General features: G+C 42.6%; 1 protein-coding gene across 1 annotated transcript in view; it reads left to right on the top strand.

Annotated features, from left to right (window-relative positions):
• Positions 1 to 1,907: 1,907 nt before the first annotated feature.
• IQGAP1 (IQ motif containing GTPase activating protein 1) overlaps positions 1,908 to 21,824 on the top strand; it is a 178,705-nt gene continuing 158,788 nt past the window's right edge. Inside the window, exon 1 of the mRNA XM_088472861.1 lies at positions 1,908 to 2,133. Within this exon, the coding sequence (XP_088328987.1) occupies positions 2,085 to 2,133 (49 nt within the window). The 5' untranslated portion in view covers positions 1,908 to 2,084. The remainder of the gene's footprint in view (positions 2,134 to 21,824) is intronic.

Here is a 21,824-nt window from a genome sequence, read left to right as displayed (position 1 = left end):
ACTGACTGACTCATCAGCGCCGAGCCCAAACCCGTGGACCTAGAAACATGAAAATCGGTGAATATGGGCCTCATTTATCAACGAGTTTTATCACTTAGAACCAGTGATAAAAAAAATTGCGTATGATGATGGTGCTCCAGCCAATCAGATCCCAACTGTCATCTGTTTGAAAAATGACAGTTGGGAGCTGAATGGCTTGAGCACCATTTATCAAACTCAACGAGTTTGATCACTAGTTGTGAATCATAAAACTCGTTGATAAATGAGGCACTGTACTCTTTCCATGGCATAGACACCTACTAAGAAGGGATTTTTTTTAATTCGACTCTAAGGGGGGTGAAAAGGGCTAAAATGTGTCCTACCTCTGTGCAATGTCTTGACTGTCTCATTGTGGCTGTAGGACAGTAACACCAACTGTCATCCCAAGTGCAGCCACACATCACTGGCAGTTGGTGTGGCTGCCCTATTTGAATAGTGAGGGAGGGGAATGTGTTACTGGAGAGGTGGGAGAGGAAAATGTGAGGGAGAGGAATGTCAAATGTGTTACTACTGGGTGAAGGAAAGGAATGTGTTACAACACGGGCAAGGACTGAGGAATGTGTTACTGTAGGGGTGAATGGGGTGTGTTACTCCAGAGGTGAGGGAGGGGAATAAGTTACTACAGGTGTGAGGGCAATGTGTTACTACAGGTGTGAGGGCGGGATTGTATTTCTACACAGGAGAGGGAGGGGAATGTCGAATGTGCTAAAACACAGGAGTGGGAGGGAAAGGTGTTATTACCGAGGTGAGGGAGTGGCATGTGTTAGTACACTGGTGAAGGAATGTAATGTCTTACTATAGCAGTGATGCATTACTATAGGTGAAGGATTAATGTGTTATTGGAGTGGTGAGATGGAAATGTAAACAGTAAATATCTAAGGTCTACCCGGATGAAACCACGTACAACAGCTAAATATATGGGATGCAGTCAATATCCTGACCGCAGAGATTCCGGCGCTCAGAATGTCGTCGCCGGAATCCCAACACTTGTCAGAATCCCGGCACTGGCATCCCGAAGGTAAGTAGCGGGGTTGGGGGGAGGGTTAGAGTTAGGCACGAGGGGGAGGGTTAGGCACTAAGGGGAGAGGGTTAGGTTTAGGGTGCGGGGAGGGGAAGGTTGGGTTTAGGTACTAGGGGGGAGGTTAGGGTCAGGCAGCGAGAAGGGAGTGTTAAGGTAGGGAGATGGGGAGGGTTGGAATGCCAGCATCGGGATTCTGACCACCGGCATTCCGTTCCCATCCCAGATATATAGTTTCTCTAGAAACCTAAAAACAGGGTCAAACCTATTGCAGGCGAAGGGTGCAAGTTGCCGTTTCAAGTATTAAAAAGCTGGCAACAGACCGGCAACTCGCACTTTTCACGGGATGCTCCGAGCACCCCATACGCAGAATTTTGCTCCAAGCTCTATGGGGCTGCGAGCAATTTTAAGCGAATCCGGGCTGCCGTAAAGTGCGGCCACTGCTATGATGGCTCACACCCGCAAGATCTTCGCAGCTAATAGGATTGACCCCAAAAAAGCTATTAGCCACTAATAATAACCAATGACCACTATCCAAAAATTGTTCAACATAACTAATGTTTTATCTAATTGTTTTATATACATCTTGATTATCTTCCCTAATTTCCATAAAAGTGAATCAAGTAGACATAGCTCTTGCAACAACTTCCACTGCTGCATAAATGGAGCTGGTCTAGGTTTCCAGTCTGTGCACTATATCTGATACATCCATGATATAGCAATGTGAGTTGGGTCACCAGCAGACCCTCCAGCAGCAGCGTGCAGCAGACAGACAACGTGTGATATTTTGGAAGGAGACTGTGAGGCTGCTCTCTCTCTCTTATAGGGTGAGTGGGGAAGAGGCGGGCTGCTGACACACCCTGTGCTCTCTCTCAGGCATAGAGGAGTCTCCTTCACCTCTTCCGAAGTTGTCTCAGCAGCAGCGTGTTCGCGTCCTCATTGCCCCCACTCTCACTTTCCCTCCCCTCCCTTCCACCGGCGGCCACCGAACCGCTTCACATCGGATCCTTAAGCCATCTGAAGCACCATGTCCACTTCGGATGATGTGGACGGACTGCAGCGCCCTCACTATGGCTGTAAGTTACTATGATTGTAAATTATGGTCTGCATGTTCAGGCAGATTGCATGTAACCCGTGCAGTGCTGGCAGCTCTCTGCATGCACCCTATAGGTGACATTGAGAACATATGTGCAGGGTGTGATCCTGGATGTGGGGAGTAGAAACTGTTACAGCAGACGCTTCCTGCCACGGAGGAGATATGTCAGTGTGCGTGGTGCTGGGAGGGAGCCTGTTCACTGCTGTGCATTCTGACTGTAGACTTGTCTACTGCTGCTAACTTCCACACAACTATATGTATACATTACTATGTATCTCTTGGGACTGGGAGTCTTATACATCTGCAGATCATGCTGAATGACTTTACTGGGGGTAAATTAAGGCAGCATCCATCCAACCTAAGGATTCAAGCACTTGTGGAACTATAAGTCCCATCATGCTCTGCTAGCTAGGGGCAGCCAGGTCATCCTGAGATTTGCAGTTCCACAAAAGGTGAAGAAACACAGGTTGGCAACTCAGATGTCTTGCGCCCATGATACAAATAATTTCTAATTCACTGCTTTATTAAAAATAAAAAAGTCATCCTTGTCCCCTGTGCTGTGCATGGTGGCATACTATGTGTAAGCTCCCTTGCTTGTGTCCTAGTACTGACATTTAGGGGTCTATTTACTAAGCAGTGTTAGGAGAAGTGATAAGGTGCCAACCAATCAGCTCCCAACTGTCATTTTTCAAACACAGCCTGTGAGATGGCAGTTAGGAGCTGATTGGCTGGCACCTTATCACTTTTCAGTCTACAATTTTCACTTCTCCTAACACTGCTTAGTAAATAGACCCCTTATTCTTAAATCCAGCAGATGAAAGTTTCTCTGGACTCGTTTTGTGAATATTGGGCAGAGTTTATGAAGTGTGTGTATGTATATATAGAGAATGTTTCAAGTCAAACATTACCAGCTCTGTTATAAGTAAAGAAAAATATCAACATTTGTGACAACTATATCCAGTTTGCACAAAAAATATAACCATTATAAACAGTGTTTGAGTGTAACAAACTGTGTAAAGGAAATTTCATATTCCTAGCCCCACAGTCACACTTCTCAGTCATTAAATGAGTTCAACGCCTATAGTTTGGGATGATTTTGAGATGAATATGTGGATAAAGAAAAAAAATTTGTGTCCTGCTTCAAGAATTCCTCTGGAATCCACTCAGCCTTGGGGCCCAGCTGTCATTCCATCTGTAATATGAACTGGCCGTCCAAGTCGGTGATAAACAGCCCTTGTTTGTACCTGTGGTTGGTAAAATCTATCATGTTGGGCAATAGTGAGCTGCTGAAGTTTTTAAGATTGCAAGTGTGATGATGAAACCTAAAAGTATGGGCACACCCAGACTGAGCAGACAGGCTTGGTGAATATGGCTGTTGCTCTGAGTCTATACTGTCCTGCTGCTGACAGTTGCAAAATGCAGTAGTTTTCCAGTAGTCACCAGTGTTTGGAAAGTGTGAGATATGGACGGCTTTGTAGACTGGCCATCTTTCTCAGTGTGATCAGTCTATTGAAGTATCAGGGAAATAAATTGGTCACAAAATAGGCCACATGCCATCAGTCCTTCTGTAAAACATAGGTATTATGGGCATTCTCTCAGTTAATATGTGATTCACCTATCTTTTAATGTACTGTACCTCTTATCAGCCCCTTTTCCTTTTCATGCCATTTTTCTATCTCTGTAGCACACAAAGGCAGCGTTTCAATTGTTTTATCGCGCCTGATCCCCCTATATAAATAGTGACAGGAGATCGCGGTGCGATATTCAATTGTTTTTGGGCGCCCATGTCTTCTTGCACCCAAATAGACCGGGTTTAACTGTGTAAATCTGCTAAACCTGTCCTAGTTTGCACTCCTAAACCATGGACTTATTGCACTATTCTGCTTGCCACCCCAGGAGGGTGCGAGCAGAAACGTGTGCTCCCTCAGCTATTCACGCCTTAACGGATCAACAATTAATCACAGCTGCGGGCAAAAACAATTGAATTGTTGAAAGTCTAAAAATATGGATATAATGTAGTTGAGGATAGGACCCATCATTTCAAAATTTTTAGATGCCAGAGTAGATAATATTTGGTAGCAATATTTGATGGAGGTAGCCATTTTGTGCCCTGAACCCAATAATCCCAATGCGGACCAGTGTTCTAATCAGATACTATGTGGAGGTAGTTTCCACAGAACCCTAGCAGGCAGTGTTGTTTGTGTGCTGGTCCTCAGGATATCCAGTGATTAAAAATGCAGCAAGTTTGTTCTTATGATGAACATGTTGTTCTGTATATACTATCTATTCAGCTATTATAGTTTTTTCGTTTTGTTTCAATACTGAATATACAAAGTACTTTATATCCTGTAGCAATGTTTTTCGTCCTGCGTCATGATGGATTGTTTTGGCTATATAAATAAATCTAATTCTTAAGTTACTAATACCACTTTCAGATATAAATTCCATAGTCAACCCTGCTCGGACACGGGACATCCAGCACTGGTTGAAGCTGAGCTACCCCTATCACACTTAAAGGAACGACCCATGTTATTCCCAGGTCAACACCCTTCACACCTGACTCGTGTCTTGCAATGACCCAGGTCTTCCGGCATTCAGTGGGCGCTTGGAGATTCTCATCTCCAAGCACCACTGACCCACGCCAATCAAGACCTGGGTTGCACTTTTCACACTTGAGCCAGGTCGTTGACCGAAGTTGCAAGTCCCGGGACTGTCAACGTGGGTCGCACATTTCAGACCTGGCTTAATGTGTGTTCACACACAAAAACCCGGGCTTTAGGCTTCAATCTGAAAGGGGTATTAGAGGCTTTATGCTGTAAGTATACAGCTTTTTAGGGCATACAGTACTGTACTTTGATACCATCTGGAAAATAGGTGGGTATAGTGATATGATGAGCCACTAACCATCCCAGCTATGTTTGTATCCTGAAATCTAATTTTGTAGCACTACCTGACTTCAGATAAAAAAAATCTTTTTTAAAAAGCCCTACAGAATATATACAGAAAGTAAACCTATACATTATACAACATTGCAAGAGAACACTGTATCCAGCATACTATAGATGTCTTAATTTTTAGGGACGATCACTGACTGTTCCGTAACATTGTTTGCTGGCAGGAGCAAAATTTTCAAAAGTTTAGTTCTAATATCCAAATGTTCATCTCACAGTGAACAATTTTTAAAATGAAGATCACTACTTCTTATATGAAGCAAACAGGAAACCGCCCTCAAAGTGGAACTAAACACAATTAAAGGAAAAAAAAAAAATCTTATTTTGAAATGTCATGTAAGAGGCATCTATTGGTTCATTGTTGTTTTATAGACACTGGTCTAGGTTTGCCAAGTCAGACTTTTGAGTAGACACATAGGAATTGCACATGCTGTCTTGTGATCAGTTACCATTTTGCTTTGCAAAATGCATTTGAATCATTTTCAGTGATACTATTTAAATGAAAAATAGGTAAGAAATGATACAGTACACGGCAGTATGTATATGCTGTTGGTTGATTATGTCAAATCTAGTGGATTCTTTGGCCTTAATAACCAAAGAAGTAGTGTGCCAGATTGTAGAGTACACTCCCGCCTTCCACTGCAGGCTCCAGCTAATATACTCATGCTGGGTACACAATAGACTATGGGCCGTATTCAATTAGGTGCGGTAAGCCGTGATCGGCGAAAAAGTATCGTCTTTTCGCCAGGCGGAAACTATTCGCCGTATTCAATTGCAAATACTTTTCACGTACGCGGAAAGTCAATGCAATGTAATAGGCGAAAAAGTTTTGCCCATGAATACCTGGCGGAAAAAAGTGCAGAATTGCGGTTTTGGGGTGCAAAGGTGCGGAAACCACTCTGCACCCTTTGGACAGCCCCCCAAAGGATAACTGCGTAAAAAAAATAAAAAGAGGTACTCCCCAAAAAAGCGCTTTGAAAATGGGGGCAATAAGGTACAAAGTGGGGGTACAAACGCAAAAACTAGTGAACCAGAGTTTTGGGGGGGGGGTCTGACAGCACTTAAGTACCCCAAATAGCTTCAGTAGGGCTAATCGGGGACATCTAGATTGATCCCCAATGTTAGTGCATCTATTGGGGGGTGTCAGGCTGATTTCCCCAAGTCTGCCAACACTTTTTGTCTGTTAGTTTCGCAGAGATGCGTTTTCGCATCCTTTGGAATTGAATACGGCGAATACCGGGAGCGTGCGTGATACTTTTGTGCATGCAAAACTGGCGATGTCGGCGAAAAGTCCGGCATGCGAAATAGTATCGCGGGTGCGAAAAGAACTGAATATGGCCCTATATGTCTGATCATGCGGATCGGAGCAACATATTGGGTACATCGTCTAGTGTGTACCCATAATATGCGCGGTTCCGCAGGTCGCTAGCGACAGCCTCCATTAGCCCTGCTGCAGGGCCAACATGGGGAGTCAATAAGGATGCCATGCTGCGAAATTCAACATGACACATCCCTCCCCCCTGACTGACCCAGCATCGGCAAGTGTGTATGCACTTGCCGCATGTCAGGTTCTGTCGCCAGCGATGTCGTGCTGGGTGTACATCGTCTAATGTTATTTCCAGCTTTAGACCCATTAAAGATTCGGAAAATATAAGACCCGTCACTTATTTGAGATCAGGGATTTGGAACTGTGGGGTCTATGTACTAAGCCTCGAAGACAGAGAAAAAGTACTAACCAATCAGCTCCTGTCACTTTACAGGCTGTGTTTGAAAAATGACAGGAGCTGATTGGTTGGTACTTTATCTCCATCCACTTTCTCTCAAAGGCTTAAGCTGGCCACACACTAGACCAGGGGTCTTCAAACTTGGCCCTCCAGCTGCTGTGGAACTACACATCCCAGCATGCACTGCCATAGTTTTAGCATGCTGTTATATCAAGAAGGTGGTAGTGCATGCTGGGATGTGTAGTTCCACAGCAGCTGGAGGGCCAAGTTTGAAGACCTATGCACTAGACCAACTTACATCCAACTAGTTGATTGGTTGGAATGAAAATCTGGTAAATTATGAAAGCAAATGACAATCAATGCCGGAAAATGGACAAAAACTGTTTGAACAAATTGTTTAGATCAAACATTTAACAAACTTGTCTGAACGACCATTTTCATCTGTTTTCTGGCATTTAGGAGCAAGTTGCTGATCATCATTTACTCCGATGTTACCAGATTTTCATTCCAACCAATCAACTAGTTGGATGAAAGTTGGTCTAGTGTGTGGCCAGCTTTAGTACATAGACCCTTATGTCTGCTAAATTGGGACAGTTGGGAGGGCTGAGTAAAGTAGATAAAAGTGGGAGAGGTGTAAGGGGCGTGTCTGGGAGGTTGATGAGCATGTAAGTTGCATGTGGGAATGTCTAATGTGGGAACTGAGGTCTGATAGTCCTATAAGAAGCATATTGGGAGATCTGAGGGGCATGTTAAGAAATTTCAGAGTACATGTGGGATCTGAGTGCTTGCTTGTGTTTGAGTGAACGTGGTGGCATTTTGTGTCAAGTGTGGGTCTCAGGACATGTGGGGCTATTTTGGAGCAAGTGAGGAAGTCTGAGATGAATTTTGGAGTAAGGTAGGGAGATGTCATTATAGTTTCCACGCTCCCCTGTGGAGATGTCGTTATAGTTTCCACGCTCCCCTTCTTTCTTTTTTTTTTTTTTCTCATTTGTTTGATTCATTCTTGAAATTCTAAAGGTAATTGGGGGAGATTTGCTAAAGATGCACTAAGCCTTGGAGAGTCATAAAGTACCAGACAATTTAGCTCTTATCAATGTGCATGCTTTGTTTGAAATATGACAAGAGCTGGTTGGTTGGTACTTTTCAACGCTTAGTGCACCTCCCTCATATGTGTGCAGACGTTGAAGTATACATCAGGTTATCCATGACTGGACTGAATTGATCAGTGGTTACAGCTTATTTAGTTTTCAGCAAGTAATTTCACATGGTATATCACATTAAATTATTTCTGCAATTGAATGTTGTGGAATTTAACTCAGATTGTGGAATGTGTAAAGGTTTGGCTGAAGGAGCCGTTACGGAGTATTATCAATGGAATAGCTCAGCAGAAGATCTGGGAGGTACCTTAGGAATCATTCTTGGATTCCGCTTTGTTTTAATGTGTTCATTGATGGTATTACTTGTGGTCTATAGCTGTAGGAATGCCTTTTTACTGATGATACAAAAAATATGTAACAGGTTTAATGACCTAGATACACAATGAATAAAGGAATGGACTAAAGTGTGGAATCTAAAAGTAGTATACAGAAAGATCAGTGTGATCTTTCAGAGCAGAAGTAATGAACCTTAGAATAAAGCTGGCCATACACTAGACCAACTCTCATCAAACTAGGTTGGTTAGAATGACAATCTGGTAATGTATGGGAACGAAGGACAATCAGCAATTTACTCTCAAATGCCGTAAAGTGGCTGTTCAGACAAGCTGATTAAGGGGCCTATGTATCAAAGCTTGATGAGAGAGAACTTATTAAACAATCAGCTCCTACCTGTCATTTTTCAAACACAGCCGATAAAATGTAAGTTAGAAGCTGATTGGTTGGTGATTTATATATCACAATTTTATCTCTCATCAAGCTTTGATACATAGGCCCCTAAATCTGTTTGCGTTAAATAACTTGAGTTGGATATGTTAACACTGAAATGCATTCCCCGTATGTATATAGCTCCGGAAAGAAAAACTGTCCTGAGCTTGTACCTGATAGGCAACATCATTCCTGAGAGGGATCCGATAGGATCCCTCCCATTGTTCCCCCGTGGCTTGCATGTGTACAGTAGGACTCCTGGTTCATAAACCCGAAAGTCCTTACAACGCAAAGAACTCCTCTTATTGGAAGAGCTCTCCTTTGCATTTTTAATTGCAATTGTACACACATACAGTGGTAATAAACTCTGCTATGCATGCAATAAATGGTGGGTTGTATCGCATGCAATATGTGGGATGCCCCTTGTCTGAACAACAGTTTTTTGCGTTTTCGGGGCTTTGGGAGTAAATGACTGGTTGTCATTTGCTTCCATTCGTTACCAGATTTTCATTCCAACCAACTAGATTTATGGTTGAATGAAAGTAGGTCTAGTGTATGGTCAGCTTTATAGATTCAGATTATATGGAGATAAGCAATGTAAAAAGCAGCAGAATGGTTGTATAATAATTGGTACTTCAGCCATGGCCAAAAGTTTTGAGAATGACACAAGTATTGGTTTACACAAAGTCTGCTGCTTCAGTGTTTTTAGAACTTTTTGTCAGATGTTTCTATGGTATACTGAAGTAAAATTACAAGCATTTCATAAGTGTCAAAGGCTTTTATTGACAATTACATTAAGTTTATGCAAAGAATCAATATTTGCAGTGTTGACCCCTCTTTTTTAAGACCTCAGCATTTCTCCCTGGCATGCTGTCAATCAACTTCTGAGCCACATACTGACTGATGGCCGCCCATGCTTGCCTAATTAATGCTAGGAGTTTGTCATGCCAACAGTAAAGCATCCTGAGACCATTCATGTGTGGGGTTGCTTCTCAGCCGAGGGAGTGGGATCACGCACAATTTTGCCTAAGAACACAGCCATGAATAAAGTATTGCACCAAAACATCCTCCAAAAGCAACTTCTCCCAACCATCCAAGAATAGTCTGGTGATGAATAATGCCTTTTCCAGCATGATGGAGCACCTTGCCATAAGGCAAAAGTGACAACTAAAGGCGCACATCCACTAGCAGATAAGGCAATGACAGTACGATTGCGACATCGTAATCGTACCATCGTTCCCCATTCCCTACAGTGCCTACACTGAACGATTAGTCGTTCAGTGTAGGCACCCTCCATCATGGCTGAACATGGCCTATCTGTCGTTATCAACAGATTGCCCGGCATGTTCAGCCGATGATTGATGTCGGAAACGACCAGCGGGAACACGCATCGCTTGTCGTTTCCGACATTATAGTGCACGATTAATGAGCGATTGCACGATTTACGATGTCCTAATCGTGCAATCTCTCGTTAATGTTTGCTAGTGGATACGCAGCTTTAGTGGCTTGGGGAACAAAACATCAAAATGTTGAGTCCATGGCAGGAAACTGCCCAGACCTTAATCCCATTGAGAACTTGTGGTCAATCCTCAAGAGGCGGGTGGACAAACGAAAACCCACAAATTCTGACAAACTCCAAGCATTGATTAGGCAAGAATGGGCGGCCATCAGTCAGTATGTGGCCCAGAAGTTAATTGACAGCATGCCAGGGAGAATTGCAGAGGTCTTGAAAAAGAAGGGTCAGCACTGCAAATATTGATTCTTGCATAAACTTAATGTAATTGTCAATAAAAGCCTTCGACACTTATGAAATGCTTGTAATTTACTTCAGTATACCATAGTAACATCTGATAAAAAGGTCTAAAAACACAAGCAGCAGACTGTGACACAAGTATTGGTTTTCATTCTCAAAACTTTTGGCCATGGCTGTAGCAGTAGAAAGAGTGAAGCTATGTTGTCATAATTATTTATACAGTAGTACAAGTATTTCAGACCTTACATTCTCTGGGTTGCTAACTGTTGTGGCCAGTATTGTAGGTTTCCGTTTCTCTGTTTCTCTGTTTCTCTGTTTCTCTGTTTCTCTGTTTCTCTGTTTCTCTGTTTCTCTGTTCTCTGTTTCTCTGTTTCTCTGTTTCTCTGTTTCTCTGTTTCTCTGTTTCTCTGTTTCTCTGTTTCTCTGTCTCTCTGTCTCTCTGTCTCTCTGTCTCTCTGTCTCTCTGTCTCTCTGTGTCTCTCTCTCTCTCTCTCTCTCTCTCTGTGTCTCTCTCTCTCTCTCTCTGTGTCTCTCTCTCTCTCTCTCTCTCTCTCTCTGTGTCTCTCTCTCTCTCTCTCTCTCTCTCTCTGTGTCTCTCTCTCTCTCTCTGTGTGTCTCTCTCTCTCTCTCTCTCTCTCTCTCTGTGTGTCTCTCTCTCTCTCTCTCTCTGTGTGTCTCTCTCTCTCTCTCTGTGTCTCTGTGTGTCTCTCTCTCTCTCTCTCTCTCTCTGTGTCTCTCTCTCTCTCTCTCTCTCTCTGTGTCTCTCTCTCTCTCTCTCTCTGTGTCACTCTCTCTCTCTCTCTCTCTCTCTCTCTGTCACTCTCTCTCTCTCTCTCTCTCTCTGTGTCACTCTCTCTCTCTCTCTGTGTGTCTCTCTCTCTCTCTCTCTCTCTCTCTCTCTCTGTGTGTCTCTCTCTCTCTCTCTCTCTCTCTCTCTGTGTGTCTCTCTCTCTCTCTCTGTGTCTCTGTGTGTCTCTCTCTCTCTCTCCCTCTCCCTCCCTTTGTCTGTGCCTTTCTCTTCCCCCATCTGTCTGCCTCCCTTTGTCACTGTCTCTCCCCTATCTCTATGTGCCTCTCCCTCTCCATTCCTATCCCTTTTCATAGGTAGCTTTGTGATGTTGCTTAATACAATTTTTTTTCCCAGTGACAGCTATGGAAAAAAGTCTTCTAGCGCTGTCCAGGTACTTTGTATGGTTAACTAATTAAGGGCAGGTGTGCGAGAGCCCCTAGGAATGTAAGTTTCCTAACAGCATCTCCCTGGTACCAGTGGGAGCTGCATGCGAGGGGCTTCGGCTCTTGCTGTGTATGGGTTAGATATTTAGCAGTATTATATAATTATCCAAATTCAATATGTAGAAATATTAATAAAGTTTAAGAAGGCAGTATTTTTTCTAAAACATAGGAACACACCCTGACTTCAAGTGGGGAAGGCAGGCTGTAAGATTATAAGGAAAAATGTTTTTACAGATTGGGTGTTGGCTATATGGAATAGTCTCCCAGCAGTTGTGGCGGGTACTCATTTAGTAAAAGAATTCAAGAATACATGGGACAAACATATGGATATTGTTAAGACTTAGAAAATATTATACTGAAAGGAAAACAAAACCTCCTTCTTCCTCCAAAAATAAAATAAAAAATAAAAAAATGGGCCGGCTAGACTATGTATACCAGACTTAGGTTTCTATGAAAGAAATTGTAACATCTATAAGCAGTTGATTCCTTAGGGATAAGCTACCCATAAAACTTTTAGACTGTGTAACTCGCCTCATAGGGATCCATTAATCACAGGCTACGCAATTAGTTATCAGCAATTAATTGCACAATTGCGTGACGGAAAAGTCGCTTGTGCTGCTATAGCCTCTAAGTGGGTGGACTTTCTATACCAGGTTTCAAGAAATGTTTGGTCTGTGTCTTTTTTTTTTTTTAATGCTATTGGATAATAAAGTTTGCTTTAACATACAATACTTCCTGCTAAACTCTGTTGCTACAAGTAACTAAATAATAGGATTATTGTACAATATGTTAGCAAAATATACTTAATTATATAAGATGGCAACACAGTAAATCATGTACTCACAAGCAGAATAATGAAAACAATAATTTAACATACTCTGTAATTTAGATTGAATCTCCCTAGTAATATAAATGAATCACTGTCTGATTTATCATTGGCCCTTTGTGTCGTGTTGCTAACGGAAGTTTTCTCTTCATTAAGGCAAATAATTTACTTTAATTTCATATAGGTCATTGTTGAAGTGTACCTTTGCCTACACACTCTGGAAGCAGACCTTTTTATATTGTATTATTTCGCGTATTCAGTCATTTCACTAGAACTAGTGACCTCACTAAGGCATAGGGCACAGGCTATATCATCTATATGTGACCAGTACATTAAATGGTGTATTGTATAAATACCATTTTATATATAGCTATTAGCTTCGGACTATGAAGCAAATTAACAAATATTTCTATATATGAATGAGCAAACCAATAGGCCTTGGAGAGATGCTGCAAACATTTCTGAGAGAAACACAATTGTTGCTTGAAGCAATTATATATAAAAATAAATAAGACTTGGGGGGCCTATTTATCAAGCAGGGTTTTCATCATATTATGCAGGAACTGCAGTTTCTGCATCTTTATGTATCGCCGCTATGTAAGAACAGCCAAATGCAGGAGATTAGCAGAAATCTGCAAAAGGCTAACTACCGCTGCAGACCGCAATCTCCAATATTATCAATGGAGATTGCAGGCTGACTCCTATGTTTGGCCCCGTTGGTTTATACCATCCTCAGATGGTGTAAATCGCATTATGCCTATGGAGACATGTTCACTGGAGAGGCATGTGTAGTGTCAGTTTCACAGGAAGAGTCTTTCAAAACTGTGAGATTCCACTGATACCCTTAGGATGTAACTCACAGAAGCAGCGGTAACATTTAGTACAGTGCAGGGATAAACATTTAATAAAAATTACCATCCCCGCTGTGATGTACATTGAAAAAAATTTGCATCATTCTTTGTACATAGGCCCCTTAATTTTCAATTAGTCCAGAAATATTATTATAACTTGCAAAATCTGTTTTAGTGAAAAAAAACTTAATTTGCAGCCACAATAAAAATTTTTCTTTCACACATCCTGATGCTTTATAAGGAAATGACTGACTTGTATATCCATATTATGCTTGACTTTTCAAGAAAACCACCTTAGGGGTGTGAAAGCTCTGCATTGCACAGGGCTCTGTACGAATTGCAAGCAGCATGTGGTCTGAATGTTGGAAGGAGTTATGGTTACTGGAGGTTTGTGCTCTTATAATGTCTTTTGGCACAGTAAATTCAGGTTCTCGGGCTTGGGTAACCAAATGTAATACCATTCAGCCCAGCAGTTATAGTTTGACATATCTGTAATTACGTATAATATAGGTAGGCTTCGGCATGCATTCCACATAGTTCATTTGATTGAACTGGGTGCACTTTTATGTGTTTTCCTGAGTATCCCCAAATTTTGATTAACTTCCAGCTGTCGGTTGATGCATTTATACTCACTCACGCCAGGCATATCGGGGCTAGATGAGAAAGCACACCTATGCATGTACTCATTTAAACAGCTAACCATATACTTATCACTGTTCAATCTATTTAAAATCTTATTGGTATACTCTACTACTAGAGAATGATCATTGATGAAGTTTATGCTGCTCACGCCACTTCTGGTATCATTTTTAGTGATTGATTTTGGAACTAAATTAGTCTTTTCACAACTTATGATGGGGCTTATTATGACCAATATTGTATCCTTTATTACCTGTCACAATAATATCTGCCCGCCATCTACCGGCACAATACACTTCTAAAATATCTGTCCCAATTTCCCACGTACTGAATGCTAATATGTGATCCTTCACCTATGAAGGACGTGAATACATTCAGTTTAAAGCTGGGTACACAGTAGACTATATGTTGTCTGATCCGGCGGCTCGGACGACATATCGTCCACATCTGGCAGTGTGTACCCGCTATGTCGCTGACCATGCTTGCTCCATCCAGATCCGACGGGAAATATTGTTAGCGGGGGCCATGCTGCCGAATGCAGCATGGCCCCCGCTGTTGCGCCAGTGCTCCCGTCATTGGCAAGTGTGTACACACTTGCCGATTCCTGGACCCGCTGCATGTCTGGGTGCGCATGAGAGAGATGTTTCATAACTATCATGACTTGAAAAGTGTGTATGGTTAATGCACTGTAATGGAAGACCTGGGATGGCTGGTCTCTCAGTAAATATGTTAATGAAAGTGAGCTCTTAGTAAACTAGCACGTGTCTGTATATTTGACATAACTTAAAGTTCACTTCTCTCCTAGTTAAAACAATAAGACCCTCATCCACTCACTGATCATCTCTAGGCTGGACTACCGTAACCTTATCTCATTTAGCCTCCCTGTCTCTCACCTCTCTGTCCTCAATGATGCTCCCAACTCCTCTTATCTCCAATTGTACTATATTTGCCTCCCTTCTCCTACAAGCGCTACGTTGGCTCACCTTCCCCTTCAGTACCAAAGTCAAACTCTTCACATGCTTGGAAAGCCCTCATCCAATCCTCTCCTATTTACATCTGACCTGATCTCCCTTCTTTCGCCTGCCCGCCTGCCCACTTTGCTTCACAAATGAACGCTGCCTCTTCTCCCAACTGATTACTTCCTCCCACTCCCGCCTGCCAAAACTTTGTGTCTGCTGCTCCCTACCACTGGAACTCTCTCCCTAACAGACTTTTCACTTCTCTACAAAATTTCAAATGGGCCCTCAAGACCCACTTCTTTATCATAGCTTTCCAACTCTCATCCTAACCCACTGCACCAAGCTCCTTCCTCCATTGTTTGTCCCTTTTTAGATTATAAGATCCCTCTTGTGTTTTTTCCTTCCTTCACTTATACCATCTCCTCACTCAACAACACCACCAAACCTTTGGGTATGGCCGCCCAGCTGAGTATTTTGGTCTGATGACTGCTGATGCAACAATGTTTTGTAATGTAAATCATGTTGTGGGGGTTTTTTTTGTGTGTGTGTGTTCATACTGTTCCTCTTTATGCATGCTGTAAGGCACTGTGGACACCTTGTGGTGTCCTATAAGGGATGATGATACTACTACTACCTGTACTAATATTAATAGTCTTGTATATAAAATTAATTGGCTTGTTTTGATTATTTGTTTCTCTGTCCGGTTATGCATTCGGACACTCCTGCACCGATTGGGATGAAACCAATGTGAGGTGTTCCAGTTGGATCCTGACCAGGTTTTAGAGAGGTTAGGATCCCGGTCAGACCTCCCATTGATGTACGCCGGGCAGAACTTTGACCTGAGGAGCCTGTTTTGAGCCTTCCAATGGATGGATTTGGATGAAAACTTTACAGAATGGTAACATTGGATCCCAGAAGACATACTAGGGGGTTGCGGTCCCGGTCGGACCTTCCGTTGGTGTACGCTGACCCGGGGAGCCTATTCTGACCTTTCACTGGATGGATTGTTCTGGGATGCCTAACTTGAAGATTTGAACCCGGGCAATGCCGGGTACTTCAGCTAGTAATAATAATTAATAACTTTATTTTTATTACAATTATAGTTTCTGATAGTTTGATACACAGACAGTTACTTATTATCCACTTTCCAGGGGTGTGCTTATAATGAGGCAGCAGTCTCAGGTGGCAGAATGAAAGGAGTTTAATTGGAAATTTTTTATTTTTTTTTGTACAAAAACTTTTAATGCTATTTAGGCTATACTTTTTTCAATTCTGAAAATACTTAAACAGTGTGATTTTAATCTGTTAAAATGTGCATAGGGGCCGATTCTGTTCTCTTTGATGAAGGCACTCTGCGGTGATGTATTGTCACTCGTTTTTCCTCGCACCCCATAGAGATGTGCAGGAAAATTAGCAAATGTTCATTACTGTAAGGTGCATAACCAGACATTGTGGCAGTACATTGTGGAGGATTAAATACGCCCCATTGCACCCAAATACAATGATATTATGCAAATTTGTATTAGAGAAGAGTGGAGTACTATTTTTTTTTTTTTGCTGTCTGAAACAAGATCTACCCCACTAACCTTGCTTGAGATCTTGGATCCTCTGACCCACAACCCTTCATTCGAGGAATTAAATTTAGTTAAATACATTTATTTATTTTGTTAATGCTCCCCGAAAATTTTTAACACAGGAACTTGCCGATGTTGTCATCATCCGGTTTTAGTTCTCCTTTTATTAAGATATGGTAGTGTGTTAAAAAAAAAAGTCATTTTAATTTCTTGCTTAAAAAGTTATACAGTACAAAGGGGGGGGGGGGGGCTTTCTTTTTTCTCTACCACTACTACTACACTAGAATACACTGTGGGACCCACTTCTCCCTATCATTAACATTTGCAGCAAGTGGCTAAGTTGAAAAATAAACCAATAAAATAATTTCAGTATTTTCTTGACCTATTATGAGAGCATTTTGAAATTTAATTTTTTTTTTTTTTTTTTTAATTTTTGAAGAAGAAGAAGAATCGGGCAGATGACAGGGACGTGACTGCTGCTAAACGTTTAGGGGTATTCAGTAATTAAAGGAACATAGCTAGGAAAAGAATCACACATTTCTAGAATATATGGAACCCCCATCCCATCTAATATCCTACGTTTTCACCTGGCTTTGTAGTACAGTATATGCCATTGATGATCTCGGGTTTTGTAAGTTACCTCATACAATACCTTTTACAATTAGTGGGTTTAAAATCAAATTTTTGTTTTGGTTAAACTTACTGATGTATTTTTTCTTTTTAAATCTTTATATTTTCTCTGAGTTATGTAGCTGCAGTAGTGTTTTTCTTTTTTAATAAGAAATGAAAGGTTCCCTGAAAGGTAAGTTATGAAAGTTTACTCTCTAATTCAGCTGAGGAGCCACTTTTTTGTCAGTTATTTTTCTATTGGCGGTGCGGTACCCAGGGCAGAGTTCTATTTATCTTATGGAGGTAGGGAACCCAGGACAGATTTATATTGCTTTTAGAGGTGGGTTTCCAGGGTACGGATACCCTGCCTCCAGGTCAGCTGAAATGACTTTTCCAAAATTTCTATGTATAACAGTAAAATTCTGTTCTAAAATTGTTGAACCTTAAAAATAGTTCTGTTACTAGTGACTTCAATCAGCAAAATTTTATGTTTCTTGAGCAATGGGGCTTGGTTCTATTCCATAGGAAGACTCAGCTGCTCGGTTCAGGTTGTACTACCAGGCACCACCTATTTACTAACTTCAGTAGGACTCACTGGTCAGATTCTAGTAATAGACTGTCAAAATGATAACAGTGGAGATATATATATATATATATGGACAAGGACATGTGCATAACCTCGCTACTTGCAGGGACAGTAACATAATGGATATCATGCTTTCAGCACCGCATCTGTGAAAAATTATTTCACTGGTAACAGAAACTTCTGTTGTAAACGAACTTGTTTCATGGATGACTAGGCAGCTATGTAAGGTCATGTTTACTTACGTAAGCTTGTTAAAGAAAAGTTTCACATACGTGAAAAATATGCAGAATGCATACATGTACTTGACATTTTTCTATATCTGTATTAGTGTTATAGCATTTGGCTTCAATGATTTGGCTATATGGCGTTTTATTTAAAAATGACAATTATTTTAGTCTAAATCACTGCATGAAATTCAGTTTTAATCATTATAAGCTTTTATCATCAAAGTGGCTTTTTGGCATCAGAATCAGTTTGTGGACATTATGAGGATTTTCATAAAATCTGGTGATAAAAAGTGCTGTTGTGCATAGCAATTAGATATCTACTTTTATTTTGGAAACTGCACTAGAAGAATCTGGACAGGAAACTTTCTAACTGTCTCGAGTTTAGCAGAACATTCCAATTTGTCGGCTCTGTCCTCCCATCCTGATCAGTGTCTCGTGGGCTGGAAGTTTCCGGGATATGACCTAGTCACCAGTGTGTACATATGTACTGTATGTATATACTAAACTAAATAAGTGACCACTCATTCAGTGCCTAATTTAAAGGCGGACAATACTGTAAGTTCATCTTTGAGTATAAAATGCAGCTCTGAAGGGAATCTGAGGTATACAATTGATTTAACGTAAGGATGTGCAAGGCCTCCCAACTGCTTAATACCGGCGAGGGTTAAATGACAGGCGTCTAAATCTAGACGCCTGTCATTTTACCGACGCCGGGAGACTGGCGTCCGGCATCCCGATCGAAGGGACGCCGAGCGCGGATAGCTGTAGGGGGGGGGGTTAGGTTTAAGGTTCCCGGGGGGGACTTGGTGTTAGGCAACCCCCCCTGGAGGTTAGGTTTAGGCTAGGGGAAGGGGGAGTTAGGGTTAGGCACCCCCCCCGGGGGACTTAGGGCCTGATTCAGACCCGCTCGCAAGCGGGTCGATGGTGCCCTAGTGCGCATGACTGAGGGAGCTCCGTCGTGCGCATGCGCGAGACCCTAATAGCGACAGCCAAGCCGTCGCTATGGGTCTCGCACCAAAGGGGGTGTGCTGTCGATGGTGAGTGACAGCACGCCTCCTTTGGTGGGCGTGCCAGGGGCGTGACTGCCCAGACGGAGGCGTTCCCATAGGAACGCCTACCGTCTGGGTCCGGCCCCACTGACATCACGTGATGTCAGTGGGAGTGCTTTTGGCTCCGATAGAGCCAAAAGCACTCCTGGGCTTGCGGCAGCGAGACCCTACCGCAGGGTCTCGTTGCAAGCCCGATGGTCGCGATGGTCTTGACCATCGCGACCATCTTTTTGGCCGCTCGTATAAGCTGTGGGTGGTCACCCACAGCTATGCGAGTGGCCAGGAGGCCGCTCCAATAATAGGTAGGAGGGCCCTGATTCAGAGCGAGCGCTCTTGTCAGAGCGTCCGGCTCTGAATCAGGCCCTCAGGTTTAGGCGGCAGGGAAGGGGGGAGTTGGGTTTAGGCACTGGGGGGAGGGAAGATTAGGGTTAGGATTCCCTAAGGGAGGGAATTGGGTTAGCCAATACTTACCTTAGGGACGATCGGGATTTTCACCCATGTCGGGAAGCTGTTGTCGGGATTCTAACAGCAGGACATGCGTCTGGCGGTAAATCATACCGATTCCCCGTGTGCTGTGGAGATAGGCATAACAAATGAAAAGTAATAAACAAAGACTTTAGTTTACTGGGTTAGACTGCAAGCCACACCAACTATTGATGCCTTGGTTATGCATATTCATGGCTACCACAATCGCCAGCATGCTCTGACAGCGAGGGCCTATTGGGATCTGTAGGCCCACATATTAAAATAACCACAAATGCTGTACAAAAATACTTTAAAATAAAACTCTCTTTACCTTTCAGGATCTTCTTTTCTTCTAGAAGAAATCCATGAGTAAAATAACCCAAAACAACAAAACCTTGTAAGATGAAGCTCCAGGTAGAGCCGCAGCATCTGGGAATAGTCAGCCAGGGCAGCATCCCTCTGATTAGCTGGTACTTGAGAAAACTGCTGTGATTGGCTGTCCCCACATAGTCTTTGATCAAACTTGATTATATCACTTAAGTTTAATGATACAATGTAGTTAATGCTAAGTGTACAAAAGTACTATATGTGATTAGCCACTAAAGTAGCCGAATGCTTAAATAAGTTTGAGGATATATAAGCACCCTGGTTTATTGTGGAATGAATTGTTAGGTGGGTTAGGGGGATAAAAGGGGATTGGTTTGCTTTAGATTTACAGTGTTGAATGATGAGGTTATGGTGCGTACTCACAGTACGATGAAAATGCACAATATGAACGATAACTATATCGTTCAGATCGTTCATTTTTTGTTGCCCAGCGATGCGCGGTTACGTATGGTCGATAACTATATCGACCATCACCCGTGCATGCAGGCTAACCTGGTCGATCTTGAACAGGTTACATAGGGACCCGCAAACGTTGATCGCAGGTCGTTGGTGGTGTGCTAGATGAAAGATAACTATCATCCAGCGCATCGGGAAGGTGCAGGACAATGTCAGCGATATCGTTATTGCTGACCGTACCGTGTGTACGCACCATTAGTTAGCCTATTAGGTGTTGGTGCGAGGGGTTTGTAGGCCGTCTATAAACAGGATGAAGAGCTTCCATCTTCCTCTTTTCCAGTTGTGATCTCCACCCACCTGACTAACTTAATTTATGTTTTTCTATTAATTTTGTTGGAATGCAATTTTCTTGAGGTCCTTCCTTCCCACAGGTGAGGCGCAGCTTGGCAGAAAGCAGTGCTCCTCAGCGGACTTTTCTAGTGCACGGACGGTTGGAAGGCACTCCTGTTTGAGAGAGGTCCATTTTTCCTGGTGAGACTTTGTTTCCCTCAAAGGGAATATAACTCCATAATGACCAGGCTGAGGCCTTGTGACCTCTGTGGTAGACCATTATGCAGTTAGTGTGACTCGCCCAGTCTGGTGCTGCTTGCTGGCATTAGCGATGGGCCTTCTAAGGCTTATCTGAATGAATGTAGCCACATTCTTGGTGTTTTAGCAGCATGTATCTTCTTTTATGTTTAAGTTCATGTAGCAAAGTTGTGGCATACTCTGAATGAGGCCCTCAATTGTTTAGGTGTTACCAAAGCCTTGATATTCTATTTGACTGTCTTAGGCAGGGTACACATTATGCAATATGTCGTTTAATTAGCTAAAGAACATCATATTGTATTGTGCATCGGCGGGTGTGTACAGACATATTGCGTTTGACCTGCAGTAAATTTGATGCCGATATATCTTGCAGATGTATCCGCACGTCTGGCTGTTTGTAGGGGCGACCCGCCGACTGCCCGTACACTTGCTGCAGTGACTGACATCTCAACTGGGTGGGGCAAGATTGGTAAGTGTCTTACCAATTGGCCGCTCGGTCTGCACATACCTGGGTCAGCGGATATGTTGCCCAGGTGTGTACCCAGCTTTTGTTCAATTACTGGTTTCTCCAGACTTGAATATCATGTAGCGTTTTTTCAGACAGTAATTTTTCCGCCAGCAGAAAAATACTCCAAAATATTATGGCACTTATTTCTCTTGTGAGTGGAAAGCTGCTGTTTGCTAATGTCACACATGGCTACAAATGCTAGTTATGCAGTTTGTTTTTCTGTGTACACTACATCATCCAAACCCACCAGTGGTATGGGGCTGCCTAAAACTCAGAGGACCTGATTCAGAGGTGCATAAAGCTGTGGCGGCATCTTTATGCTAATGCTGCAACCGATTCTATTCCTAATGAGACCCTCACAGGCAGCAGTGCTTATACGTCTCATTGAGTACTTAGATGCCCCATCGGTTGCAACATGAAAGCCTACAGCAACCCTATGGGAGCTGCAATTTCTCCAGCTGAACATGGCGTCCTGTGCCAGCGC

This window comes from Taudactylus pleione, unplaced genomic scaffold (assembly GCF_031769625.1).
Source record: "Taudactylus pleione unplaced genomic scaffold, aTauple2 ptg000129l, whole genome shotgun sequence".
Taxonomy (NCBI): Eukaryota; Metazoa; Chordata; class Amphibia; order Anura; family Myobatrachidae; genus Taudactylus; species Taudactylus pleione.
This window is presented reverse-complemented; position numbering and strand designations above follow the sequence as displayed.